The sequence below is a fragment of the Meriones unguiculatus genome (genome assembly GCF_030254825.1).
Source record: "Meriones unguiculatus strain TT.TT164.6M chromosome 13 unlocalized genomic scaffold, Bangor_MerUng_6.1 Chr13_unordered_Scaffold_40, whole genome shotgun sequence".
Lineage (NCBI taxonomy): Eukaryota > Metazoa > Chordata > Mammalia > Rodentia > Muridae > Meriones > Meriones unguiculatus.
Genome location: NW_026843649.1, coordinates 3,951,359 through 3,973,497, shown reverse-complemented (window position 1 = coordinate 3,973,497; position 22,139 = coordinate 3,951,359). Strand labels below are relative to the sequence as shown.

At 40.5% G+C, this 22,139-nt stretch overlaps 1 protein-coding gene across 1 annotated transcript in view; it reads left to right on the top strand.

Annotated features, from left to right (window-relative positions):
• Nucleotides 1-22,139, top strand: part of LOC132651126 (zinc finger protein ZFP2-like) — a gene marked incomplete at its 5' end in the record, with an annotated part of 38,576 nt that overhangs the window by 13,218 nt on the left and 3,219 nt on the right. Inside the window, 1 exon segment of the mRNA XM_060376413.1 lies at nucleotides 18,432-18,504. Coding sequence (XP_060232396.1) covers nucleotides 18,432-18,504 — 73 coding nt within the window.

Genomic DNA, 22,139 nt, shown 5'->3' with positions numbered 1-22,139 from the left:
TATCCACTTGTAAGTGAATATATACCATACATGTATTTCTGCTTCTGGGATACATCACTCAGGGTGATCTTTTTTAGTTCCATCCATTTGCCTGCAAATTTCATGATTTTCTTGGTTTTAATACCTGAGTAGTATTTCCTTGTGCAAATGTACCACAATTTCTGTATCCATTCCCCCATTGAGGGACATCTATGATTCCAGTTTCTGGCTATTATGAATAAAGCTGTTATAGTCATAGTTGAGCAAATGCCCTTGTTGTATGGTTGAGCGTCTTTCTGATATATGTCTAGGAGGTGTTTAGCTGGGTCTTGGGGTAGCAGTATTCCAAGTTTTCTGAGAAAGTGCCAGACTGATTTCCAAAGTGGTTATACAAGTTTACATTCTACCAGCAATGGAGGAGGGTTCTCCTTTCTGCACATCTTCTCCAGCATGAGTTGTCCCTTGAGTTTTTGATCTTAGCCATTCTGATGGGTGTGAGGTGGAGTCTCAGAGTTGTTTTGATTTTCATTACTCAGATTTTTAAGGACGTTGAGCATTTTAAGTGTTTCTACACCATTCAATATTCCTATGTTGAGAATTTCTGTTTAGCCTTGAACCCTATTTTAAATTGGATTATTTGATTTGTTGGGTTATTTATATATTCTGGATATTAGCCTTCTGTCAGATGTAGAGTTGGTGAAGATCCTTTCCCAGTCTGTAAGCCATCCTTTTGTTCTGCTGACAGTGTCCTTTGCTTTAGAGAAGATTTTAGGTTTCATGAGATCCCATTTATTGATTGTTGATCTTAGAGCCTGTGCTGCTGGTGTTCTGTTCAGGAAGTTGTCTCCTGTGCCAATGTGTTCAAGCCTCTTCCTCAATTTTTTTTAAATAACAGATTAAGAATGTTAGTTTTATATTGAGGTATTTGATCCACAAGGAATTTACTTTTGTGCAGGGTGATAAGTATGGATCTATTTGTATCTTTCTATGTGTGGACATCCAGTTAGACAATCACCTTTGGTTGAAGATGTTCTTTTTTCCATTGAATGGTTTTGGCTTCTTTGTAAAAAATCAGGCGTTGTAGGTGTGTGGGTTTATTTCTGGGTCTTTGATTCAATTCCACAGATCCACCAGTATGTTTCTATGCCAGTACCACATTTACTGTTTTTCTATAGTACAGTTTGAGATCCAGGATGGAGATACCTCCAGAAGTTTTTTATTGTACTGGATTCTTTTAACTATTCTGGCTTTTTTGTGTTTTTTATGTGATGTTGAGAATTGTTCTTTCAAGGTCTGTAAAGAATTGTGTTGGTATTTTGATGGGAATTGCATTGAATCTGTACATTTCTTTTGGTAGGATGACCATTTTGCTGTTATTCCTACTGATCCATGAGTATGGGAGATCATTCTATCTTATGATATCTTTTTCAATTTCTTTCTTTAAATACTTGAAGTTTTTTTCATACAGATTTCTCACTTGCTTGGTTAGAGTCACACCAGTGCACTTTATGTTATTTGTGGCTATTGCAAGGTTGTTTTTTTTTCCTAATTTCTTTCTCAGTCCTCTTGTCTTTTCTATACAAGAGGGCTTCAGATATTTTTTAGCAACTTTGTTTTCAGCCACTTTGCTGAAGGTGTTCATAGGCTGTAATAGTTCTCTGGTAGAATTTTTAGGGTCACTCATGTATACTATCATATCACCTATGAATAGTGATACTTTGACTTCTTCCTTTCTGCTTTGTATCCCCTTGATTTACTTTAGTTGTTTTACTGCTATAGCTAGAACTTCCAGTACTATGATGACGAGAAAGGAGAGAGTGAGCAAACTTGACTTGTCTCTGATTTCACTGGGACTGGTTTAAATTGCTTTTCATTTAGTTTGATGTTTGCTATAGGCTTGTTGTATATTATCTTTACTGTGTTTAGGCATTTGCCTTTTATCTCTGATATCTCCAAGACTTTAAACATTAATGGAGCTTGGATTTTATTAAATGCTTTTCAGCATCTATTGAGATGATCATGTGGTTTTTCTTTTTCAGTTTGTTTATGTGGTGGATTACAATGATGGTTTTCTGTCATTGTAGTCATTGTATCTCCCCTGCATGCCTAGGATGAAGCCACTTGGTCATGGTAGATGACATTTTTGATGTTTTCTTGGATTCATTTTGCAAGTATTTTATTGAGTATTTTTGTTTCAATATTCATAAGAGAGATTGGTCTGAAATAATCTTTCTTAGTGTATCTCTGCCTTTTAGTTAGCTCTTGTGAGGTTTAGGTATCAAGGTGAATGTGGCTTCGTAGAAAGAATTTGGTAATGTTCCTTCTTTTTCTGTTTTGTGAAATAGTTTGAAGAGTATTGGCATTACCTCTTCTTTGAAGGTCTAGTAGAATTCTGCATGGAAACTTTCAGGCCCTGGGCTTGGTTTGGCAGGGAGACTTTTGATGAATGCTTCAAAAGGGCATGTAGGTCTATTACTTTAGTTACCTGATCAAGATTCAACTTTGATTAGTGGAATCTAGGAAGAAAATATTCCATTTCATTTAGATTTTCAAGTTTTGTGGCATATAGACTTTTAAGGTGAAACCTAATGATTCTTTGAATTTCCTCAGTGTCTGTAATTATACCCCCTTTTATTTTCTGATTTTGCTGATTTATATAGTGTCTCCCTGTGTTTTAGTTAGTTATGCTAAAGGTTTGTCTATCTTTGTCATTTTCTCCAAGAACCACTCTTGCTTTTGTTTATTCTTTGAATTGTTTTCTTTGTTTCTAATTTATTGATTTCTGCCCTAAGTTTGATTATTTCTAGCCATCTACTCCTCTTGTATATGTCTGCTTCATTTTGACTAGGTCATTCACGTGTGTTGTTATGTTGATTTGAGATGCCTCAGATTTCTTTATGAAGGCACTTAGTTCTATGAACTTTCCTTAGAATTACTTTCATTATGTCTCATTAGTTTGGGTAAGTTGTGCCTTCATTTTTGTTAAATTCTAGAAAGTCTAATTAGTTTATTTCTTCCATAATCCAGCTGTTGAGTAGAGTTCAGTTTCCATGCATATGCAGGCTGTTTACAATTTTTTCCTATTATTAAGGTCTAGTTTTAGACCATGTTGTTTTAATATGATACAAGAGATTATATTGGTATAATATTCTTTTGTTGGAATGTATACAATTTACCCTTGTTCATTCAAAAGCTGATTTTTCTCCTCCATTGTCTGGTTTCAATCCAGATACTGCATTGTGATGCTTTTTATAAGCATCACCTGTCTCAAGTTTGCATAAACATGCCACCATTTGTTCTCTATATTGTCAATTAAAACAACCAGCCCCAATACTGAGTAATGGAGAGGATAAGGTGAGACATCCTGGTCCAGAGTGGGAGGAAGAGGAAGGAGACAGGAGAGGAGAGGAGGAGAATCTGCAGGAGAGGTCTTGGCACCACATGTAGAAATTAACTGGAACTAAGATATCACTAAACACCATATGATGGGTGAATCTGAATGGTAGGAAACTCTGTGGGCTTAGAGGTTTAGGATGGAGTAACTGTTGGCTTGCATTGTGCTCTAGGTTAATTAAATAAATCCTAGTCTCTGTGTGGTGATTTGGTTATACCACTGTTTAGGAATAACCACTGGTTAAATAAAAGATTTATCAATAGTAAATATTAATAATATACAACAAATGGCACCCAACTAATCTAAGTATCCACACCCTTTAATTCCTACTTTAATATAATTTGGTGGGGGAGAGGAATGAGCTCTCAGTGATACAACCCAAACTTTAAACCTAAAAACTCCCAGATAAATTACTGGCTCGTTAAAAGAGACTCTTAAACATGCCTCAGAGCAAAAGACAGCCTACTGTGGGCAGACCTGAGACTGAACAAAACTGGTTGCCACTACAGTCTAACAGGATGAGAGAAACGTTAAAACAGACTTCTTTGAGCTTGGCTGATAATCTCTTCTATGTTTTTAAGACAGAAATAAAGGAAAGTTTAGAAATTATGACTATGGTTACATTCATATTCCTCAATTTAACTTTAATAATTGATTTAGCCTTTTATGTATTCTCAAAGACAAAGGCTTTAGAAAAGATACTGGAACAACACAAAAAACAAGTAGAACAATATAAAGAAATAACGAAGGTTGGAAACAGGACATAAAAGAAGAGATACAAAAACTTACAGAACATAAGAAACAACAGGAAAATAGGGCAGAGGTTTTAGAAAATATACTGGAAAACACAAACAACTAGAACACTATAAAGAAAAATTAAAAGTTAGAAGGGAGGCATAAAACAAATGATTGAAGAGATTATTGGACAAAACAAACAACAGAGAGATAGGTGTGAAATGTGGGTACAGACTTTAAAAAAAGAGTTTAGAATACTAAGTAAAGAAAATACTCAGGCAGAGGCAAAGGATAATAATAAAGAAAGCCAAACAAAGATGGTTAGAAAACAAAAATTAGCTTATCCAGTCATTGTACAACAGAGACCAGCAGATGATGATACCCCACAGGATTACCAAGAAGCTGAATGGCACCCTGTGGAAGTGCTAGACCTGGGAAAATTTAAAGAAAGTGTCACCAATTTTGGAATGCATTCACCATTTGTAAAACAAATGCTGACTTCCTGGCCAATCAGTAGAGTAATCCCAAAGGACTGGGAGGATATGTCAAAGGCAATAAAAGAACCTGAGCCATATTTACAATGGCTATCATGATGAAGAGAAGAGGCTAGAGAGATAGCATACAAAAATAGAGCCAGGGCTCTTGGTGTTTTTAAGGAACAGCTGCTTGGTGATGGCCAATAGGCTGACACAGAGATACAAGCTGTATATAATGAAGAAACCTTAGAATCATGTCACCTAGCAGCCTTAAATATCTGGGACAAGGTTGAGGAATCAGGAAAAAAGGCTTGAGCCATTCTCTCAGGTCATACAAGCTCCAAGTGAAACATTCATTAATGTTTTACAAAGATTGACTTCAGCTGGGGATACAAGTATATCAGATCCACTAGTTAGAAAAGCTTTTGAAATGCAAAGATGTTGAATGCAAAGAGGTAATACAGCCATTAAAAGCAAGGTGTGCACAAATAGACAAATGGGTTATAAATACAATTGACAACAAACCTCAGTCACCCAATTTAGCCTTGATAGGAGAAGCTACCCCTAAAGACATTGGGAAATGTCTTAATTTTGATGGGCAAACGGAGTTACCAGAAAAAAACAAAATAATTCAAAACGGGAGTCTATACTTTCTAGAATATGCAGAATATGTGGCAAGGGTTGACATCGGATTAGTGAATATAGAGCACAGATAAATGGGGTAATCCTTTATCAAAAAATGCCTGAAGGGGCCTTTCTCAGGCCCCAGTACAGGACAGGGATACTCCTCCACATGAAAGTTAAACACCACTGCTCTGGGAATAAACATTAAAAACTTCAACAGTGAGACCAGGGTAGGTTTTATAGATAAAACAAACAAACAAACAAACAGGAATGGAACAAAAAAAACAAATATATTGGGAAACTTCTATAAATGATCATAGGCCAAAGTTAAAGATAATTTTAAATAATATTGAAATTGAAGGCATGGTGGATACTGGGGCTGATGTCATAATTATCACTCATGAATTCTGACCCCTAAATTAGCCAATTCAAGAGGTGGATATCCAATTCCAAGGAGTTGGAACTTTATCTAAAGTAAAACATGTCAGATGTCTTAAATTAATAGAACCAGAAGGTCAACTAGGAAAATTAAGGCCATATGTGGCTGAGATAGCCATAAACTTATGGGAAAGAGATCTGTTACAACAATGGGAGACCCAGATTAACAACTCCAAATTCAAAGGCAAAACAGGTAATACTCCTGATAAACAAGTTAAAATTATTTAAAAATTCCATCAAAAACAGTTACAGGCTGTCCAGTCTGTCCATAAACAAAATACAACAAAGGCATTCTTTTCAACTTCATGTTGGGAAGCCACTGTTATTAAACCCCCACAACCTTATCAAGGTAGTTGGCTGACCAACCTATTTGGATTGAACAATATTCTATGAGTAAAGAAAAATTACTGGCACTAGAACAGTTAGTCCTGGAACAGCTGGAGGCTCAACATATAGAGGAGTCCAACAGCCCTTGGAATTCTCCTGTATTTGTCATCAAAAAGAAATCTGTCAAATGGAGAATGTTAACAGATCTCAGAGCCATTAACAAAATTATTCAGCCAATGAGATCGTTACAATCCAGAATCCCATTGCCTTCCTTGTTACCTAAGGAGTGGCCTATTATAGTGATTGATTTAAAGGATTGCTTTTTCACAATTCCTTTACATGAGCATGATAGGGAAAGGTTTGCTTTCTCAGCACCCACTTTTAATAGGAGCTGTCCAATAAAGATATATCACTCAAGGGTCTTACCACAGGGGATGTTGAACAGTCCTACTTTGCGCCAATATTTTGTACAACAGCTGTTGGAGATAATTCATAAGCAGTTTCCTCAATCCATAATTTATATATGGATGATATCTTATTAGCTGATTCAGATAGAAAAACATTAGAAAATATTTTTGATGAAATAAATAGAACTTTGACTCTTTGGGGATTACAGATTGCTCCAGAAAAAAAAAAAAACTATTAATTACCGAGGATACAAAATAGGTCTACAAAAAAATTGGCCAAAAAAAAGTATAAATTAGAAAAAAACAATTACGAACTCTTACTGATTTTCAAAAATTGATGGGAGATATTAACATGCTATGGCATACCATTGGTTTAGCTACTCAAGAGCTAAGTAACTTATTTCAAATGTTGCAGGGTGATAAGGACTTAAATAATCCAAGAAAATTATCAACTGAAGTTGAAAAGGAATTGGCTCTCGTAGAAAGGAAATTACAAGATGCTTATATAGATTGTAGTCATCCAAAGAGGGCCTGTATTTTGGTTATCTTGACTTCTCCTCATTCTCCCACAGGAATTCTTATGCAGAGGAAGGACTGTGTCTTTGAATGGATATTTTGTCACACAAACAAAATAAAAATTTAAAACCTATATAGAAAAGGTTTCTGAATTGATCCTAAAAAGTAAAATGAGACTTTGTCAATTAGCTGGAATAGATCCAGATGAAATTGTGTTGCCCTTTACCAATCCTGAGATTGCATCATTATGGGCAGAAAACAAATATTGGAAAAGAGCTGGCTGTGAAATTTTGGGAGAAATCAACAAAGATACCCAAAAAGCAAGCAACTTCATTTTATATATAGAACCAATTGGATTCTCCTTCATATAAGAAAAGGAACCCAAGTTTCTGGAGCTCCTACATTTTATACAGATGCCAATAAATAAAAAAGGACAAGTTATAAGTCCGAAAATCTGAGTAAAGTGGTGCAGAGTCCTTAAGATTCAGTTCAAAAACCAGAATTATATGCAATTCTTTTGGTGTTACGAAATTTTCAAGAATCTAATATAGTCACTGACTCACACAGGATGATTCAGGCTTAACCTCACTGTTTCTTCAATTACAATGAATAATCAGAAATAGAAATAATTTATTTTATATAACACATATCAGATCTGATACGGGTCCACCAGGCCCTCTATCACAAGGCAATGATGAAATTGTTCAACTATTGACAGGAAGCATGTTAGAGGCCTCAGAATTTTATTAAAAACTCAGTGTTAACAGCAAAAGTTTACAAAGAGAGTTTTTTATCACATGGCAACAAGCCAAAGAAATTGTGAGAAAATGTCCCACTTGTTCTTTATATAATCAAATTCCACTACCTGCAGGAAGTAACCCTACATGTAACCAAAGAAATAAAATTCTGCAAATCATGTGTTTTATTTCACAGAATTTGGTAAACTGGAATATTTATATCATACTATAGACACATATTCAGGGTTCCAATGGGCAACAGCCTTACGTTCTGAAAAGGCTGATTCACTTATTATGCATTTATTAGAAGTGATGGTAATTATGTGTATACTGATAATACTACAGCATATCTCTCTAATAAAATGAAAAGATTTTTACATAAGATAAAACATGTAACAGGTATACCTCATAATCCTACCGGTCAAGCAGTCATTGAAAGATCCAGTTGTACTTTAAGGGACATGCTTAACAGAGAGGGGTATTAAAACCCCCCAGAGATAGATTACAAAATGCTTTATTGACATTACATTTCGTAAACGTTAATGAACAACAAACAGCTGCATGGTGATCCTGGGTTTAGAAAAAACTGCCAAATTATTTCAGCCTATATATTTCAAAGATAACCTAACTTCACAAGGGAGAGTAGGGAATTTGTTACACTGGGGAAGATGTTTTCTGTATGTTCACACAGAAGAGAGAAATTATGGGCTCCTTCAAAACTAATAAAAATCAGATACAACAGAGTAAGACCACCTGAAGACCTTGGCTACACACAAGAAGAGAGAAATAAAGAAGACCAAACAGAACAGTTAACATAAGTTGATAATCCCTTCACATGGGAACAAGTAAAAAACTGACTGAGACATAAAAAAATGTCTCTAGCCAGAACTTCAGCAAATCATGGCCAATCAATCCTTAACTGTGCTAGCCTCAAAGTTTATTATGCCATTCTTTTAATTGACATAGATTAAATTGGCTTACAGTTTGGTTTCATTCTGAACATCTCATACAATTATCATTTTAGAACTGTACAATGCTTGTGAGGAAATATTATGTTTGCAGAACAAATTACTGAACACTGAAGGTGCTGGATCAAACCTGACAGAATCCTCCTTCCAAAACCTGATCCCAAGAGAACTTTGAAAAAAGCTACAAATTTTAATTGGTCCAGCATTTTAGACTGTTCTAAACAGGATTTTATTAAGCCTGAAATTTCTCAACATTCAAAGACTAGACCACAAATGTTATTGTTTGATAGATAAACCATTTTTCGAATTTTCTTTGGGGTCTCTGAAAGGACTTTTGTGTATCCAAAATGTCAACTAAAAGAAATCCATGAGAACAAAGTCCAATTTTCTTTAAGGGGGATTGGGTAGGTTTTTGGTTGTTTTCTGTGGCTATGAACGTTTATTGACATTGGGAGGTGTTTATAAATTATTAATGGTTTTATAAGGTGTTTATAAATTATTAATTCAGATTGAAATTGTTATGCCCACTTAGCAAACCCCAAAACACCAAGAATACAATCCATTGTAAATATATGAGGTTTTTAAAATTGTATACACGTTTGAACACAGGACGCAAACTTCCTGTGGAACCAGGAGAGCAGTGCAGCACCACAGTCTAGGGAAGCAAGGTTTTTATGGGGCAAAACTGTAAGCAGGGACTTACATGCTTTGGCGTTACATGATTGTGTAATGGAAACTGACTTTTGAAATGATTGGTCCACTTTGGGCAGCAAGACAGTTCTGGCCTGGTCCTATGGGCTGGTTTCCTAGTAACTGTATAATTAGTGGGCAGAAAAGAATTCAGTAAGGCTAATTCTTCCCCTCAGGGCATTAATGCTAGTTCTTCCCGAAGGAGGCTGGACATGTTTCCAACTAACTAGCCTTTATTCATGCTTCTGCTTTAAACTTTAAAACAATACCCACTGATTTTAAGTCTTTAGTCTCTCAAATCCACTAAGAATTAATGTAATTGAGATTTTAAAAATGAAATAAAATGAAGTTTCAAATCTTTCTTCCATCTGCTATTTTTTCCATAAACTCTACTGTGTGACTTCCTTGTTAAAGGAACCTGGCAATGTGCCAGCAGGCCTGGCTCTGATTTTTTTTTATTTCAATCTTATTATTATTATTAATTTGGGTTTTTGAGACAGGGTTTCTCTGTGTAGCCCTGGCTGTCCCGGCCTCTTTGTATACCAGGCTGGCCTCAAACTCACAGACATACTCATAGACATCTACCTGCCTCTGCCTCCTTAGTGCTGGGATTAAAGGTGTGTGCACTGCTCTTGGCAGGGCTTTCTTATAACTTGGTTGAAGTAATACTTTATGACTTAGGACATGTCTAGACAAGTGAGTGTGAAGAGCTGGCAGGGGTGCAAACCCTTGCTTTTGGAAACAGGGTTTCTCTTATGGCCTTGAATATCCTGAACTCGTTTTGCAAACCCAGATGGCCTGGAACTCACACCAGCCTCTGCTTGTTCCACTGACAGCCACAGGCATGCGATACCACACCTGGCTTCTTGTTATAGTCTTTAGAAATTATTTATAATCTCTGTCTGCCTTCCTGAGACCAGCCCTGTTTTGACTGGGAGAGTCAGCACTAACTAAAAGAAAGGGGGCAGGGACCCCAGGATTCCTTCTGCAGTGAGCAGGGACTGGCTGGACCTTGGCTGATCAGGGAATTTAAACTGGACACATTTAAACTGGGAATACATAAATTTAAGCTGGGGCTGTGTGTGCAATGGACTAGCTTTACTTACTAATGAACCCTTGTGCTTTTTCCCCCTCTTCTAAGAAGTGTAAATCCCATCTATTTGTTTATTTTTGCATGTATGACTGCTTTGCCTTCGTGGATAGGTGTGCCTGTGTACCAGGTGGATGCCTGGTGCCTGAAGAGGCACCATTGACAACCCACAAGTGTACCCTTGAGTTTTTCTGTTGCCATCTGTTGCTTCTCATGGGACCTACACAATAGTCTGGTTTGTTGCCTCAATGAGAGTCCCTTGGAGAAAACTAAGATTGTCATTTATTATCATTATCATTATTATTGTTGTTGTTGTTGTTATTATTATTAAAAAGGGAATGAGTGTTCTTTATGGAGGGAGGGAAACTTTATTTATGATTCATGGAGTAGCTCTCTTTATTATGGAAGATTTGTTTATTATTTGTACACCATTCTGTCTGCACACCAGAGGAGGATGCCAGGTCTCACTATAGATTGTTATGAGCCACCATGTGGGTGCTGGGAATTGAGCTCAGGACCTCTAGAAGAGCATCCTGTGATCTTAAACTCTGTGCCATCTCTCCTGCCCCCTCATTTTTTATTTTTATTTTTTAAATTTTTATTTATTCATTTTACATCCCTGTCTTAGACCCCTCCCTTTTCTCTTCCCAGTCCTACCCTCCCTGTTTCCCCTATCTTCCCTCACCTGGCTCCTCAGAGAAGGGGATCACCCTGCCTCTCCTTTGCACACCCACCTACATATCAAGTGGCATCAGGACTGAGCACATATTCTTTGCCTGGAGAGGCAACCCCAACAGGGAAAAGTGAAAGAAGAGCTAGCTTGTGGGTCAGGGTGCATTCATATGTGTGTTGGTCCTGCTGTGTTTACAAGGCCTTGTTATCCTTGTGTCCTTCATCCACTCTGGTGCTTACACTCTGCACACAGAGTTTCTTGAGCCCTTAGGGGCATGGGTTTTTGAAGACATCTCATTTAGGGTGGAATGGTCCAAGACCTCTCACTGTTTGCATGTCCACTGGACGTGGGTCTCTGTATTTATTCCGATCTGCTGCAGGAGGAATTTCCAATGATGGCCTAGCAAGGCACCAATCTGTGAGTATGGCTGTGCTCCTTTAACACAACTGTAGCATTTAGATTTCTCTTATGTCCTTGGTCTCTATAGACTCAGGTTCCTGGCCACTCAAGCAGTATTGATCAAGGTTCCTTCTCATGGAGTGGGCCTCCTGAAACCCAACTAGATATTAGTTGGTCTCTTCCGTGACCTTTCTGCCACAAGCACACCAGCAAATCTTGTAGGCAGGTCACTGTTGGAGAGTGAAGGGTGTATGGCTGTGTTGGTATGTACTTTTCTCTTCTGGTGGCATGCAGCATATGTTCCAGTATCGAAAACAGAAGTCTATAAGGGTGAAGGTTCTCGGTAGGTGCCAGCTGAGATTCCCTGTGTCCAATGACTTGTGAAGGTGTTGTCCTCAGGAACAGAATCTTACTATCATGTTGAGGAGAGCACTGGAGGATGGACACAGGTAGGGTGGCCCCAGGTCCTGCTTTGATCTAGCACAGAGACCTCCTGCGTCCTGACTCCACAGGAATCTGGGAAGCCTGCTCTCAAAACACACCTTCGTCTGTTATAGTATTAAGTGAAAACATCATATATATATATATATAAAGCTAGTTATTAAGTGACACGTGTGCGCCACCAGAGGGCACCAGATTCCTTGACAGATGGTTTGAGCGCGACCCTGTGGTCCCTTGGATGGCCCTGGCACCTTGGTAAGAGAGGGATTCTCTGTGTCACAGAGCCCTGCCTGTTGCGATGACAAAGGTCGGCTTTTTTTTTTTTTTTTTTTAAGATTCATCCATTCGTCCATTCATTCATTGTACAGCATTCTGCCTGTGCACCAGAAGAGGGCACCAGATCCCATTACAGATGGCTGTGAGCCACCATGTGGTTGCTGGGAATTGAATTCAGAACCTCTAGAAGAGCAGCCAGCGTTGTTAACCTCTGAGCTATCTCTCCTGCCTCCATTTTTTTTTAATTTTTAAAATAGATTTATTTTCCATGTGAACGTGTTTCTGCCTTCCCAAGACTAGTCCTGCTTTGACTGGGAGACTAGAAATTAATTTTAAAAACGGGGAGGGACCCCAGGATCCCTTCTCCAGGGACCAGCTGGATTGCGTCTGATCAGGAGAATTCAAAGCGCACATTTTTCCTGCACACAAGTGGCTTCCAGCAGCCCTGTGTGTTTACTTCCTGTACCAGGGGGCGGGGCGATGACGCCACAAATTGGCTCGGAAAGGCTCCTGATCCTGAAGACTGCGAGGGGCACAGGGCAGGGACATTGACAGAACACCAGGGACCAGGGAAAACGCTGTGTGCTTTGTGACGACGGGGAAAGCGCTTCCGGGGGATACTTCTGGGTCCTGACAAAGCTTCAGGCTAAGTAAGGAGGAGGAGGATGGCTTGTGAGGGCAGAAGCAGTGCGTACAGCATTCTGGGAATTGTATTTTTGCATCTGTGACTCAGCAAAGCGACGATACAGTGAAACCTGGCTATGTTACTACAAACAATCCCACAAGTCCTTGCTCTGAGGCAGTTCTCACAGAGGCTCCCAGCTGGCACAATGCACTCTGGGATTATTTGTAGTTCCCTGGCTATGTAGTGCTTGACATTTCCGTGTCTGGTACATTTCATCAGGTAGTGCTCTGTCGTAAGGATGTTCACAGTCGTACAAGATAAAACAGATTATTTATTTATTTATCTATTTATTTATTTATTTATTTATTTATTTATTTAGTCTATGAGACACCTATAATAAAACGTGAGTGGCTAGAAGTGGAGCTGAAATGCGGTAGATAGATTTAAAGCCTGGATAGCTCCTAAGAGGGTGGATGGGGTATTGTAGCTTTTGGACAGGACTGTGCTGAATGTTAAGTGGAATGCGAGCACCCACAAGCATACATGCCATGTCTTCAATGTGTTATGTACTGCTGAAAAAGCAGGCGCTTGAGGACAACTATAAGGTTATATTCCAAGAAGCTGGCAGTTGGTGGAAATTCAAAGTTCAAGAGTTAGCATGGCACCTCTTCATTTTCCTAGTTCCTCATTCTGCATCCTGTTATTTTCAGGTATTTCAGACCGAACAAACAGCATCTTTTCAGGCTGGAAATGGACTGTAGTTTTAAGTTCAGATAGGTAGTAGCATATAATTTTTGAGGATTCTCTTAGAAAACCCTTCCCAGTAACTCAAAAGTTGACTTCTCATGCCTGGTGTTGGAGTTTTTTGTTAGATGGAGGGACAATTGTCATCACAGATGGCAAAATTTCATTTAAACTAAATTTTAGTTTTATACAACAGCTTACATGGATTATACATAGTTACTAGTATGATTCCATAATACTTTTTCAGACATCCTTACTGTTATTTTACCATCTTCCCTTTTGTATTTCTTTCTGTCTTACCTCCGAAATTATTATACCCCCTTCAAGTTTTTCCCATTTTCTCTTTCAAATCTCTATACCTTTCTACTTCCTACTGCCCCCACACACTTCCATTCTCACCTTGGAAATGGTCACTATTTCATTCTTGGTTTTTTAATTACTGCCGGATATGGACTCACATATGAGTACACACATATTCAGTTTACAGCTGGGAAACTTAGAAGAGAGAATATGTGAAGTTTGTCTTTCTGTGTTTGGATTACCTCATATTTTTTTCTAGTTCCATCTATCTACCTGCAAGTTTTATGTTTTATGTTTTTATACTACTCAATAGTGATGCATTTTAAAATCATGACCTAAAGAGCTAAAATTTAATTCATTTTTAAGGTTATTTAATAATTACATCATTTTGTGCCTTTTCTTTTCTTCCCTCCAAACCTTCCCACAGACCTCTTCTATTTCTCTTTCAAATTCATCTTCTTTTTTCAAATTGGTATTATGCTCTTAATATAAGTTTCTCAGTTTAATAATGTTACTTCCATGCATGTTTTCAGGGTTGATTGCTTGGTATTGGATAACTAACTGATTTTATGCACTTTCCTGGAAATAGTTTTTTCCTTACACTCTCGGCATTTATTAGTTCCTTGCATATTTTTTCATATGATTAATGTCAATGGTTTCTTCCTAGATCACTTTTGCATATCTATTAGCATTTCCAATTTTCAGCTCGTTTTTATACAGGCATATTGGTGAGCATTTTTTTTCTTTATTTTTTTTTATATTGGTCCATCTTATGTGTGTAGCTTCTGGTATTATTAGGAGACACATTACCAGAACATACTCTGATCCTCTGCCTTATATAATTTTTTTTTTACTTCCTGTTATGCATGATCACTGAGACTTAGATCTGGGAATTGTTTTGTAGATGTATCAGATGTGACTGTTCTCCAGAATTCTGCCTTGTGATTGGTTGTGGTTTTCAGTCATGATTGTGGTTCAAAGAAAAGCTTCCTTGGTCAGTGTTGAACGATACATATCTATGTGCATTATTAAAAGTATTTAGGTTGCAACATGTTTATATTCATGCCTGTACTTACATGTATTATAAGGATTTTATGTAGATAATTCACAGTATGATTGCTTAAAACTATTTCAAAAATTTACTGTTATTTCACCCACTTACTTCTTTTATATTTATCCTGTAAGAACTGGGGTTTCACAGCTCAGGAGTTCAAGATTGCGCCCTTCTCAGGAATTCCCAGAGACCACAACTCGATGCAAAAGCAAGGTTTTTTTTTTTTTATTATTTCAATTGCGATAGGGTCACCCCTCCAAAGGCAGGAGATGGCCCAGAGCATGCAAAGCACAGTGTTTTTATACTTAAAAATCTGGCCACTTTTGCTCTATACATTGATTGGTCAGCAAGAATAGCATGAAGATAGTTTACAGCTAGTTGTTTGCAGTTTTTGGCTGGTTGTGAGTTTTCTCAAAACAACTCACCCTGCCCTTCAAGAGCTGCTTGTTTCTGCTTCAATTCAAGGCTATCTCAGAGCAGTTAATCCTACCACTTGAGAGCCATATGCCTCTGGCTTTAAATTCAAGGATGGGAATAGTCACAGCTGTTTTTCTTTTACAGTTGTTTTCATTCTCAGGTGGGCTCTCATCCCCCCTTTTCTTTTTGCTCCAATTTTAACCCTAAAATTGCGGATCAACCTCAGAGGTTGATACTGCCTCTGGAGCATCAGGACCTGAACCACACTTACACATTCCCTGACGAAGGCGAGTAATCAGTTAACAATACAGGGTACTATTGTGACAAGGAGCAAAAGGGTAGCAAAAGGTCTCAGTAAGAAAAGCACATAGGGGAGACCATTAAAACCATTCCAAAAAGGAGATTCTATTAATTCTCATCTCCTTTTTCAAGATCTTTTTGTAATTTTTTAATCTTTCCTTTAACAATGCCTGATTTATTAGTGTAAAAACAGCATTTCTCCTGTAGGGCTAAGCAGATTCCTCCTTTTTCGGCCATAAGGAGGTCTAATCCTCTCCAGGTCTGGAGAACTACTTCTGCTCAAGAATTGAGCTGGTCTTGGAGGTCATTGATGGTGCTCGAAAGCAATTGTACATCATTAATTAACTGTTGGGACAGTTTGTTGTATTTATATAATAAAACACACAAACCAGCTGACCCAGCGCCTATGGAAGCAGTCAGCCCAATTCCCACTAACAGAGGAATGAACTGAATGGCTCTCTTCATTCTTCCAGCCATTAAGTCAAAGCTGGGGACTGGGACTGGCTCATCCCTGGAATGATGCTAATATCAGGGAGTTGCCTGTACACAGGTCCCAGTCAAATCTGTGGGCAAGAACGTATTGGCTATATTATTCCTGCATAAGAAAACAGTGTTATTGATAGCGCAGAGAGCTGTGGAGATGTCAATTATTGAATCACAAATGGCAAAGTAGCACCCCCTACAGGTAGATCTGAGCTATCATTTTTGTAGGGTTTTTTTCAAACAGGTAACATTTTGGTTGAAGAGAGGCTGCTCTCTCATAGGGGGTGCTGAGTGTCAGGACCCCTCAGCAGTGGAATAAGTGGTGTTAGAGGTGGGGAGCACCAGAGGAACAGGCTGCCCTTGTCAAAGGCAGAGCCAGCAGTCACTTGCAAGTGAAAGATTGGTATCATTTAGGAGGGTATGAGTGGCAGTAATAACATCTACAGTCTGGGGGTCTAAAATAACTTTTCCTCTACTATCAGAAGCACCAGAGGGTGGTAATTGAGGGATGAGTATTCTTTTTTGTATTAACTCTTCAATGCATTTTTTAACCTGTTCTTGTCTGACCTGATCCTGCAGCCCTCCTCCATCTGAGAGGGGAATGGGAGGTACCTTTCTTCAGCATACAGGCTTCCCTACCATCCCCGAACAAGGGGTTTGGAGTAATTTAGATCCGTGGCCTGCTGTTGGCACACTGTGGGACCAATCGTCTATCCTCATCTCCTCCCTGACTTGGTTCAATATGGCAGTGAAATAGGTGATGTTATCTTTTCCAGTACATTGTTGCACAACCATATAGCAACTGCTATGCACAACCTATTGATAGGTATCACAAGGGCAAGGTCTGGGGCACAAATTTACATAAGGAATCATTTTAGGCTTGGTTACACAATGCCATTCTAAACTTGGGGTGCTCCCTGAAGGTTGTAGGTCTCTATATGCCTATGTATCGCCACACTCAACTTGAGCATAGGCCTTGTTGGGGCTCCAAATCTCACCATTAAGTAAGGTTCTGCCATTCATCGCCCCACTCTTGCAATCACAGGGTTTACCATACATTGCTTCCAGGACCTTATGAGCCTGGTGAGGATCACCAAAGCTCCAGTCAATAGTTACCCAATTGAGTACAAACAGCACCACCCAGAGGTACCATTGTCCAGCAGTTAGTACCACTGGGACAGAGTTTTCTCTAGCAGCTGCTTTAGTCTCCTGATAGGCCGTGTTATTCCCCTTTGTTGCCTCAGAAGTCCCCTTCTTCTGTCCCGGATAATGAATAATGCTTACCTTGTCCGGCAGCAACAAGGCATTGAGCAAAGTCAGAATCTCATTTTTATTTTTTATCTTTTTACCGGCTGATGTTAGCAGGCCTCTCTGATGATAGATGGTCCCTTGCACATGGGCTGTTGCGAAGGTGTACTGACTATCAGAGTAGATGCTTCTTTTTACCCTTTCCCAGAGTTAATGCCTATGTTAAAGCAATCAATTCAGCTCTCTGAGCAGAAGTGCCATCCTGCAACACCTGGACCCATATTACCTATGTCAATCTACCACTGCTGCCATTGCCTTTCTCTTCCTGTTCTCCCAAAACTGCTCTCATCTATATAGTATGTCATTTCAGAGTAGGTCAGAGGCTGATCTTTCAAGTCCTTTTGCAATCCCTGTTCCTCTGCTAGAACATGCAAACAATCATGCTCCAGGAGCTGGATTTCTGGATCCAGCAATAAGGTGTCAGGGTTTAGCCCAGTAGCCTGGGCAAAGGTGACTCTATCGTTATTCAAGTGCAAAGCCTGGTAATGTGTCATGAGGGCGTTCATGAGCCAGCAATCAGGTGGCTGCCTTATGACACTCTCAAGGGCATGAGTTGCATAGATGGTGAGGTCCTGTCATAGAGTCAGTTTGTCTGCATCTTTTACTAGTGCCACCACTACTGCTATTATTTACAGGCACGTTGGGCATCCTGCCACTACTAAATCAAGCTTTTTGGATAGATAGGCTACCGGTCTCTTCCAGGGTCCAATTTTCTGTGTTAGCACCCCATTGGAAATTCCCCAATTGTCGGTCACATAGAGATGGAAGGGTTTGGTCACATTAGGGAGTCCCAATGCTGGGGGCGACATTAAGGCTTGTTTGATATTATGAAATGCAGCTTGTTCATCCTTTCCCCAGATGTAAGAGTCATTGTCCTTTGTAAGGGGATACAGAGGGGCTGCCATCTGGGCAAATCCTGCTGTACTTAAAATTTCCCTCAGTTGTTCAGTAGTCCGTGGAGGGGGAATATGAAATACAGTCTCTTTTCTAGCCTCCAAAAGCCATCTCTTAACTGACCTGTTTTCTGCAGAGCTGGGCCTTTTCCGCCAACTGTCTATAGCTGAGGTCACCCAGCTCTTGCAGCAGCTGGTCGTTGGCTTCAAGTCAGATTTCTTTACAATCTGCAGCTAATAGTATATCATCCACATATCAGAGAAGAGTTACCTGGGGATTGGTGGCCAGGAAGTGCACCAGGTCCCGGTGTAGGGCTTCATCTTCCTTTTGGGACAATCCTTGATCTGGTGTCCTCTTTCCTTGCAATAGGCACACTGATCCTTAGACAGAGGGCCCCTCCAATTGCCAGGAACTCTCTCCCTATCATTACAACTGCACTACAGTGGCCAGGATCTTAGTCAACTTTCTCTCTTGCATCTTATCCTTTTTCATACTTCCTGCTCTTTCTGCTTTCTTTCCTCTTTCTCTTCTTCCATCCCCCAGCTGTCTAAAACCTTTTCTGCCACCTGCACTAAATCCTTCAAGGACTTGTCTTATAAACCCTCTATTTTCTGGCTGACTGGTCTATAAAGATTATAGTCACCATTGGCTTATGCTTATCTGAGGTAGGGTCATAGGGTGTAAACCAGCTGTATGCCTCCATCCGCCATTCAAGAAAGGCTGTGGGAAATTGCCTTCTATACGGACAAAGTGTATGGTGGATTAAATAGGTAGAACCAGAGGGTCCAAGAGGGAAGTTGACACCTTTTGTGGCCTGCCACTGAAGGAGAAATTCAGAAATCATTGAGGAGTCTTTCTGCAAGATAAGTCTCCTCTCTGCCCAAATGCTTAGACTTGCACAGTCCTACCATATTTAGATTGTTGAAATCATACACCGTGAGACTGATGCTGAAAGGAACTTAAGGCAGACAGCACACGCAGAATGCAAGATCTGTTCTAGCCACGTTCCTCCTTGAGCATCAGCCAGAGCTGAATGAATGGCCTTGTGAAAGTAGGCAAAGACTGCTCCTGGCTTCTGCCCCTTCTCCTTGCCTGATCATCAGAAGCCGTGCCTTAGACTCTCCCCTCAAACTCCTTGTGGGCCAACACAGGTGCGTACTGTGAGTTAAGCAGTGGAATTTGGGCAGAGCACAAGGCCACCTGTTGCTGGAAAGGGTTTAGGGTGGGGTATAGGGAAATTCGTAGGAGGAGGGAGGGGTTGCACAGGTTGGAAGCAGAAGGGTGTTCCACAGTTTAGCCTGTAACTGGAGGCCTCGACGGAGTGGGTGGGGACACAGGTCGGTATTTAAGGGGCAGCAGCAGGCCCCTGCTTGCATTTGCCATAGCCTGCACTCTCCTGGGAGTTATTCTGAGTAGACACTGGAGATGAAGGACTCCTGTCAAAGTGTCCTCGGCAGGATGGAAGATCACGCAGATGTGGGTGGCTGTAGCAAGGCCAAGAAATCCCGGCGTCAAAAGACTGTTTGGCAGGCAAAGCAGAAGGAGGCCTTGCTCTCAGTTTTCGCCAAGACACCTTACCCGAGCTTCAGGACCAGGCAGGAACTGGCCAGGGAATTCGGAGTTCCAGAGTCCTCCATCCGCGTGTGGTTTCAAAACCGCAGAAATAGAACTAGCGTGTCGAGGAAGACCTCAAAGCTGACCACCGCAGGCTCCAGCCATGAAGCCTCCCAACAGCCTCCTGAAAAGCTTGTCGCCAGGGTACAACAAGCAAGAGGCCCGCCCTCAGAACGGAGAAGGCCTCGAACGCGGCTTAGTCCAGCGCAGATCAGCATGCTAGTGCAAGCTTTTGAGATCTCTCCATCCCCAGACTATGCCACGAGGGTGTAACTGGCCCTGAGCACAGGTTTGCCTGAGGACACCGTTCACATATGTTTCCAGAACAGAAAGGCCAGGCAGAAAGGCTGTTGGAGATAAGCCCCGAGAAACTTCTGACCTTTTCTCATTCCCTCCACCCTGCTGCACCTGGTTGACCAAAATCCTGCTTGACAGTTACAGAAATGTGCTAAGTGTACCTTGACATCCTAAAATAACTGCAAAGTGTTCCAGGCCCCAGGCCAAGAGATTCTGTAACTTCCACCCTGCCCCTTCCTGATCTGAGAGGCTCTAACGTAGGCCTTTCCAACCTGTCCCTTCCTGAGCTGAGAGGCTCTAAAATAGGCCTTTCCAACCTACCCCTCCCTGAGTAAAAAGGATTCTGCACTGTGCTCCTCCCTCGCCCCGCCCCTATCTAAGGTTGGCCTTAAAAGCCTACTTCGGTTCAATAAAATTTGACTCCTGACAAGTGCACATTTGCTTGAGTCGTTCCTTTCTCTGGGTCGGGGCAAGTGGCGCCCAACGTGGGGCACGAGGTATGGGTCAAGTCGGACGGACCCCCAGAGTATAGACCTTGATCAAGGCAGTCTCTGAGGCTCCCACTTTGGCACCCGAGGAGCAGCAACGCCTGGTGAATTTCTATGTTACATTTCCGTCCCATAAAGATGGGCCATTCTTTGTCTAAAGAAGCCGCTTTTGTAAAGTTCTTTGTTTTTGTGTTGGACATTTGTCAATGGTTTGCTATTGATGGGCCAGAGATAGGCCGAAAAGTAGGATCAGGTTGGAGCCTGCCCTCTCGAGGACCTTAGAGAAAGAGGTCGAGATAAAGATAATAATTATCCCCCCGTCATTACTGTTAATTCCCTAGCTTTCCCCGTTTTTCCCAAAGAAGGCCCTGACCAATTAGACCCCTCAGAGGAGAGTGATTTGAAAGAGGCTTCCAGGTAGCATAACTCTGATTGGCCACCTACACTTGGCAGTGCAAGCAAATGTTAAGAGATAGTACATATAAAAGAGCTGGTACCAAAAAGCCTCCTAAAGAAGAGATAGACCTCATCTCATTACAAATTGAGGATGAAACAGTGTCAGGGGAAGAAACTGCTAAGTCTCATAGCCTACTTCCTTTGCGCTGCTTCCCTTCCACCCAAAACAAAAAAGGCCCCTAGGTGGGCTGGGGCAAAGGGCATGGATCAGAGCCGTAGCCATAGCACGGTGAGCAGGAGGAACGGGGACTCTACTTGTCTCCTTCCCACTCCCCTACTGAGGGCCAGGCTTGCGGAGAACTGGGTGGATGAGAAGGCCCAAACCCTCAGAGGCCTAAGACCTGCCTCTGCCAGCTGCAGAGCTTAGCAGGACTGCAATTTACTTCGCCCCCTCCTACCGGCTTCAGCCAGTGTCAGCTTCAGCCAGCTCTCGAACAGAAACCAGAAAGATGGAGCCACTTCTAGTTTTAAAGATTAAATTGTGTTCACTGATAAATTCTGAATTTTTCTAGTTCTGACTTAAAATCATGGTTATGCTCTGTATATATATTTAAATGTTTAAAAAGCAGGTACCGCGGTTGTTTTTTGTCTTTATCTCTGTGTTTTGTTTTTGTGTGCCGGCCATAAGTGTCTAAATGTTTCTGTGCAATGTTTGTGCATGTAGTACTTTCTGTTCTCTATTCTGAAAATTCCTCAGAGCTCGAGGTGTCTGTATCTGGGTAGCAAGACGTGATCAAAGTGGTCGCACTGGTGGTCACAGCTTCCGAAGTTCAGGGGGACGCCCCTAGCTTCATCAGTATTTTCAGTATTTTGGTGGGTAATCCGTACACCTGGTCCCAGTGAATGCCACTCACTGTCTCCTGAGGCAACAGCCATGTGGTTTGCATTAATTGAGAAAATTACAGTTTTTAAAATGTATCTTGGTGAGAGCTGTTTGTTAAGCTGCTTTGTTTATGGAAAAACATGTTTTCACCTAATTTCTTAAAACT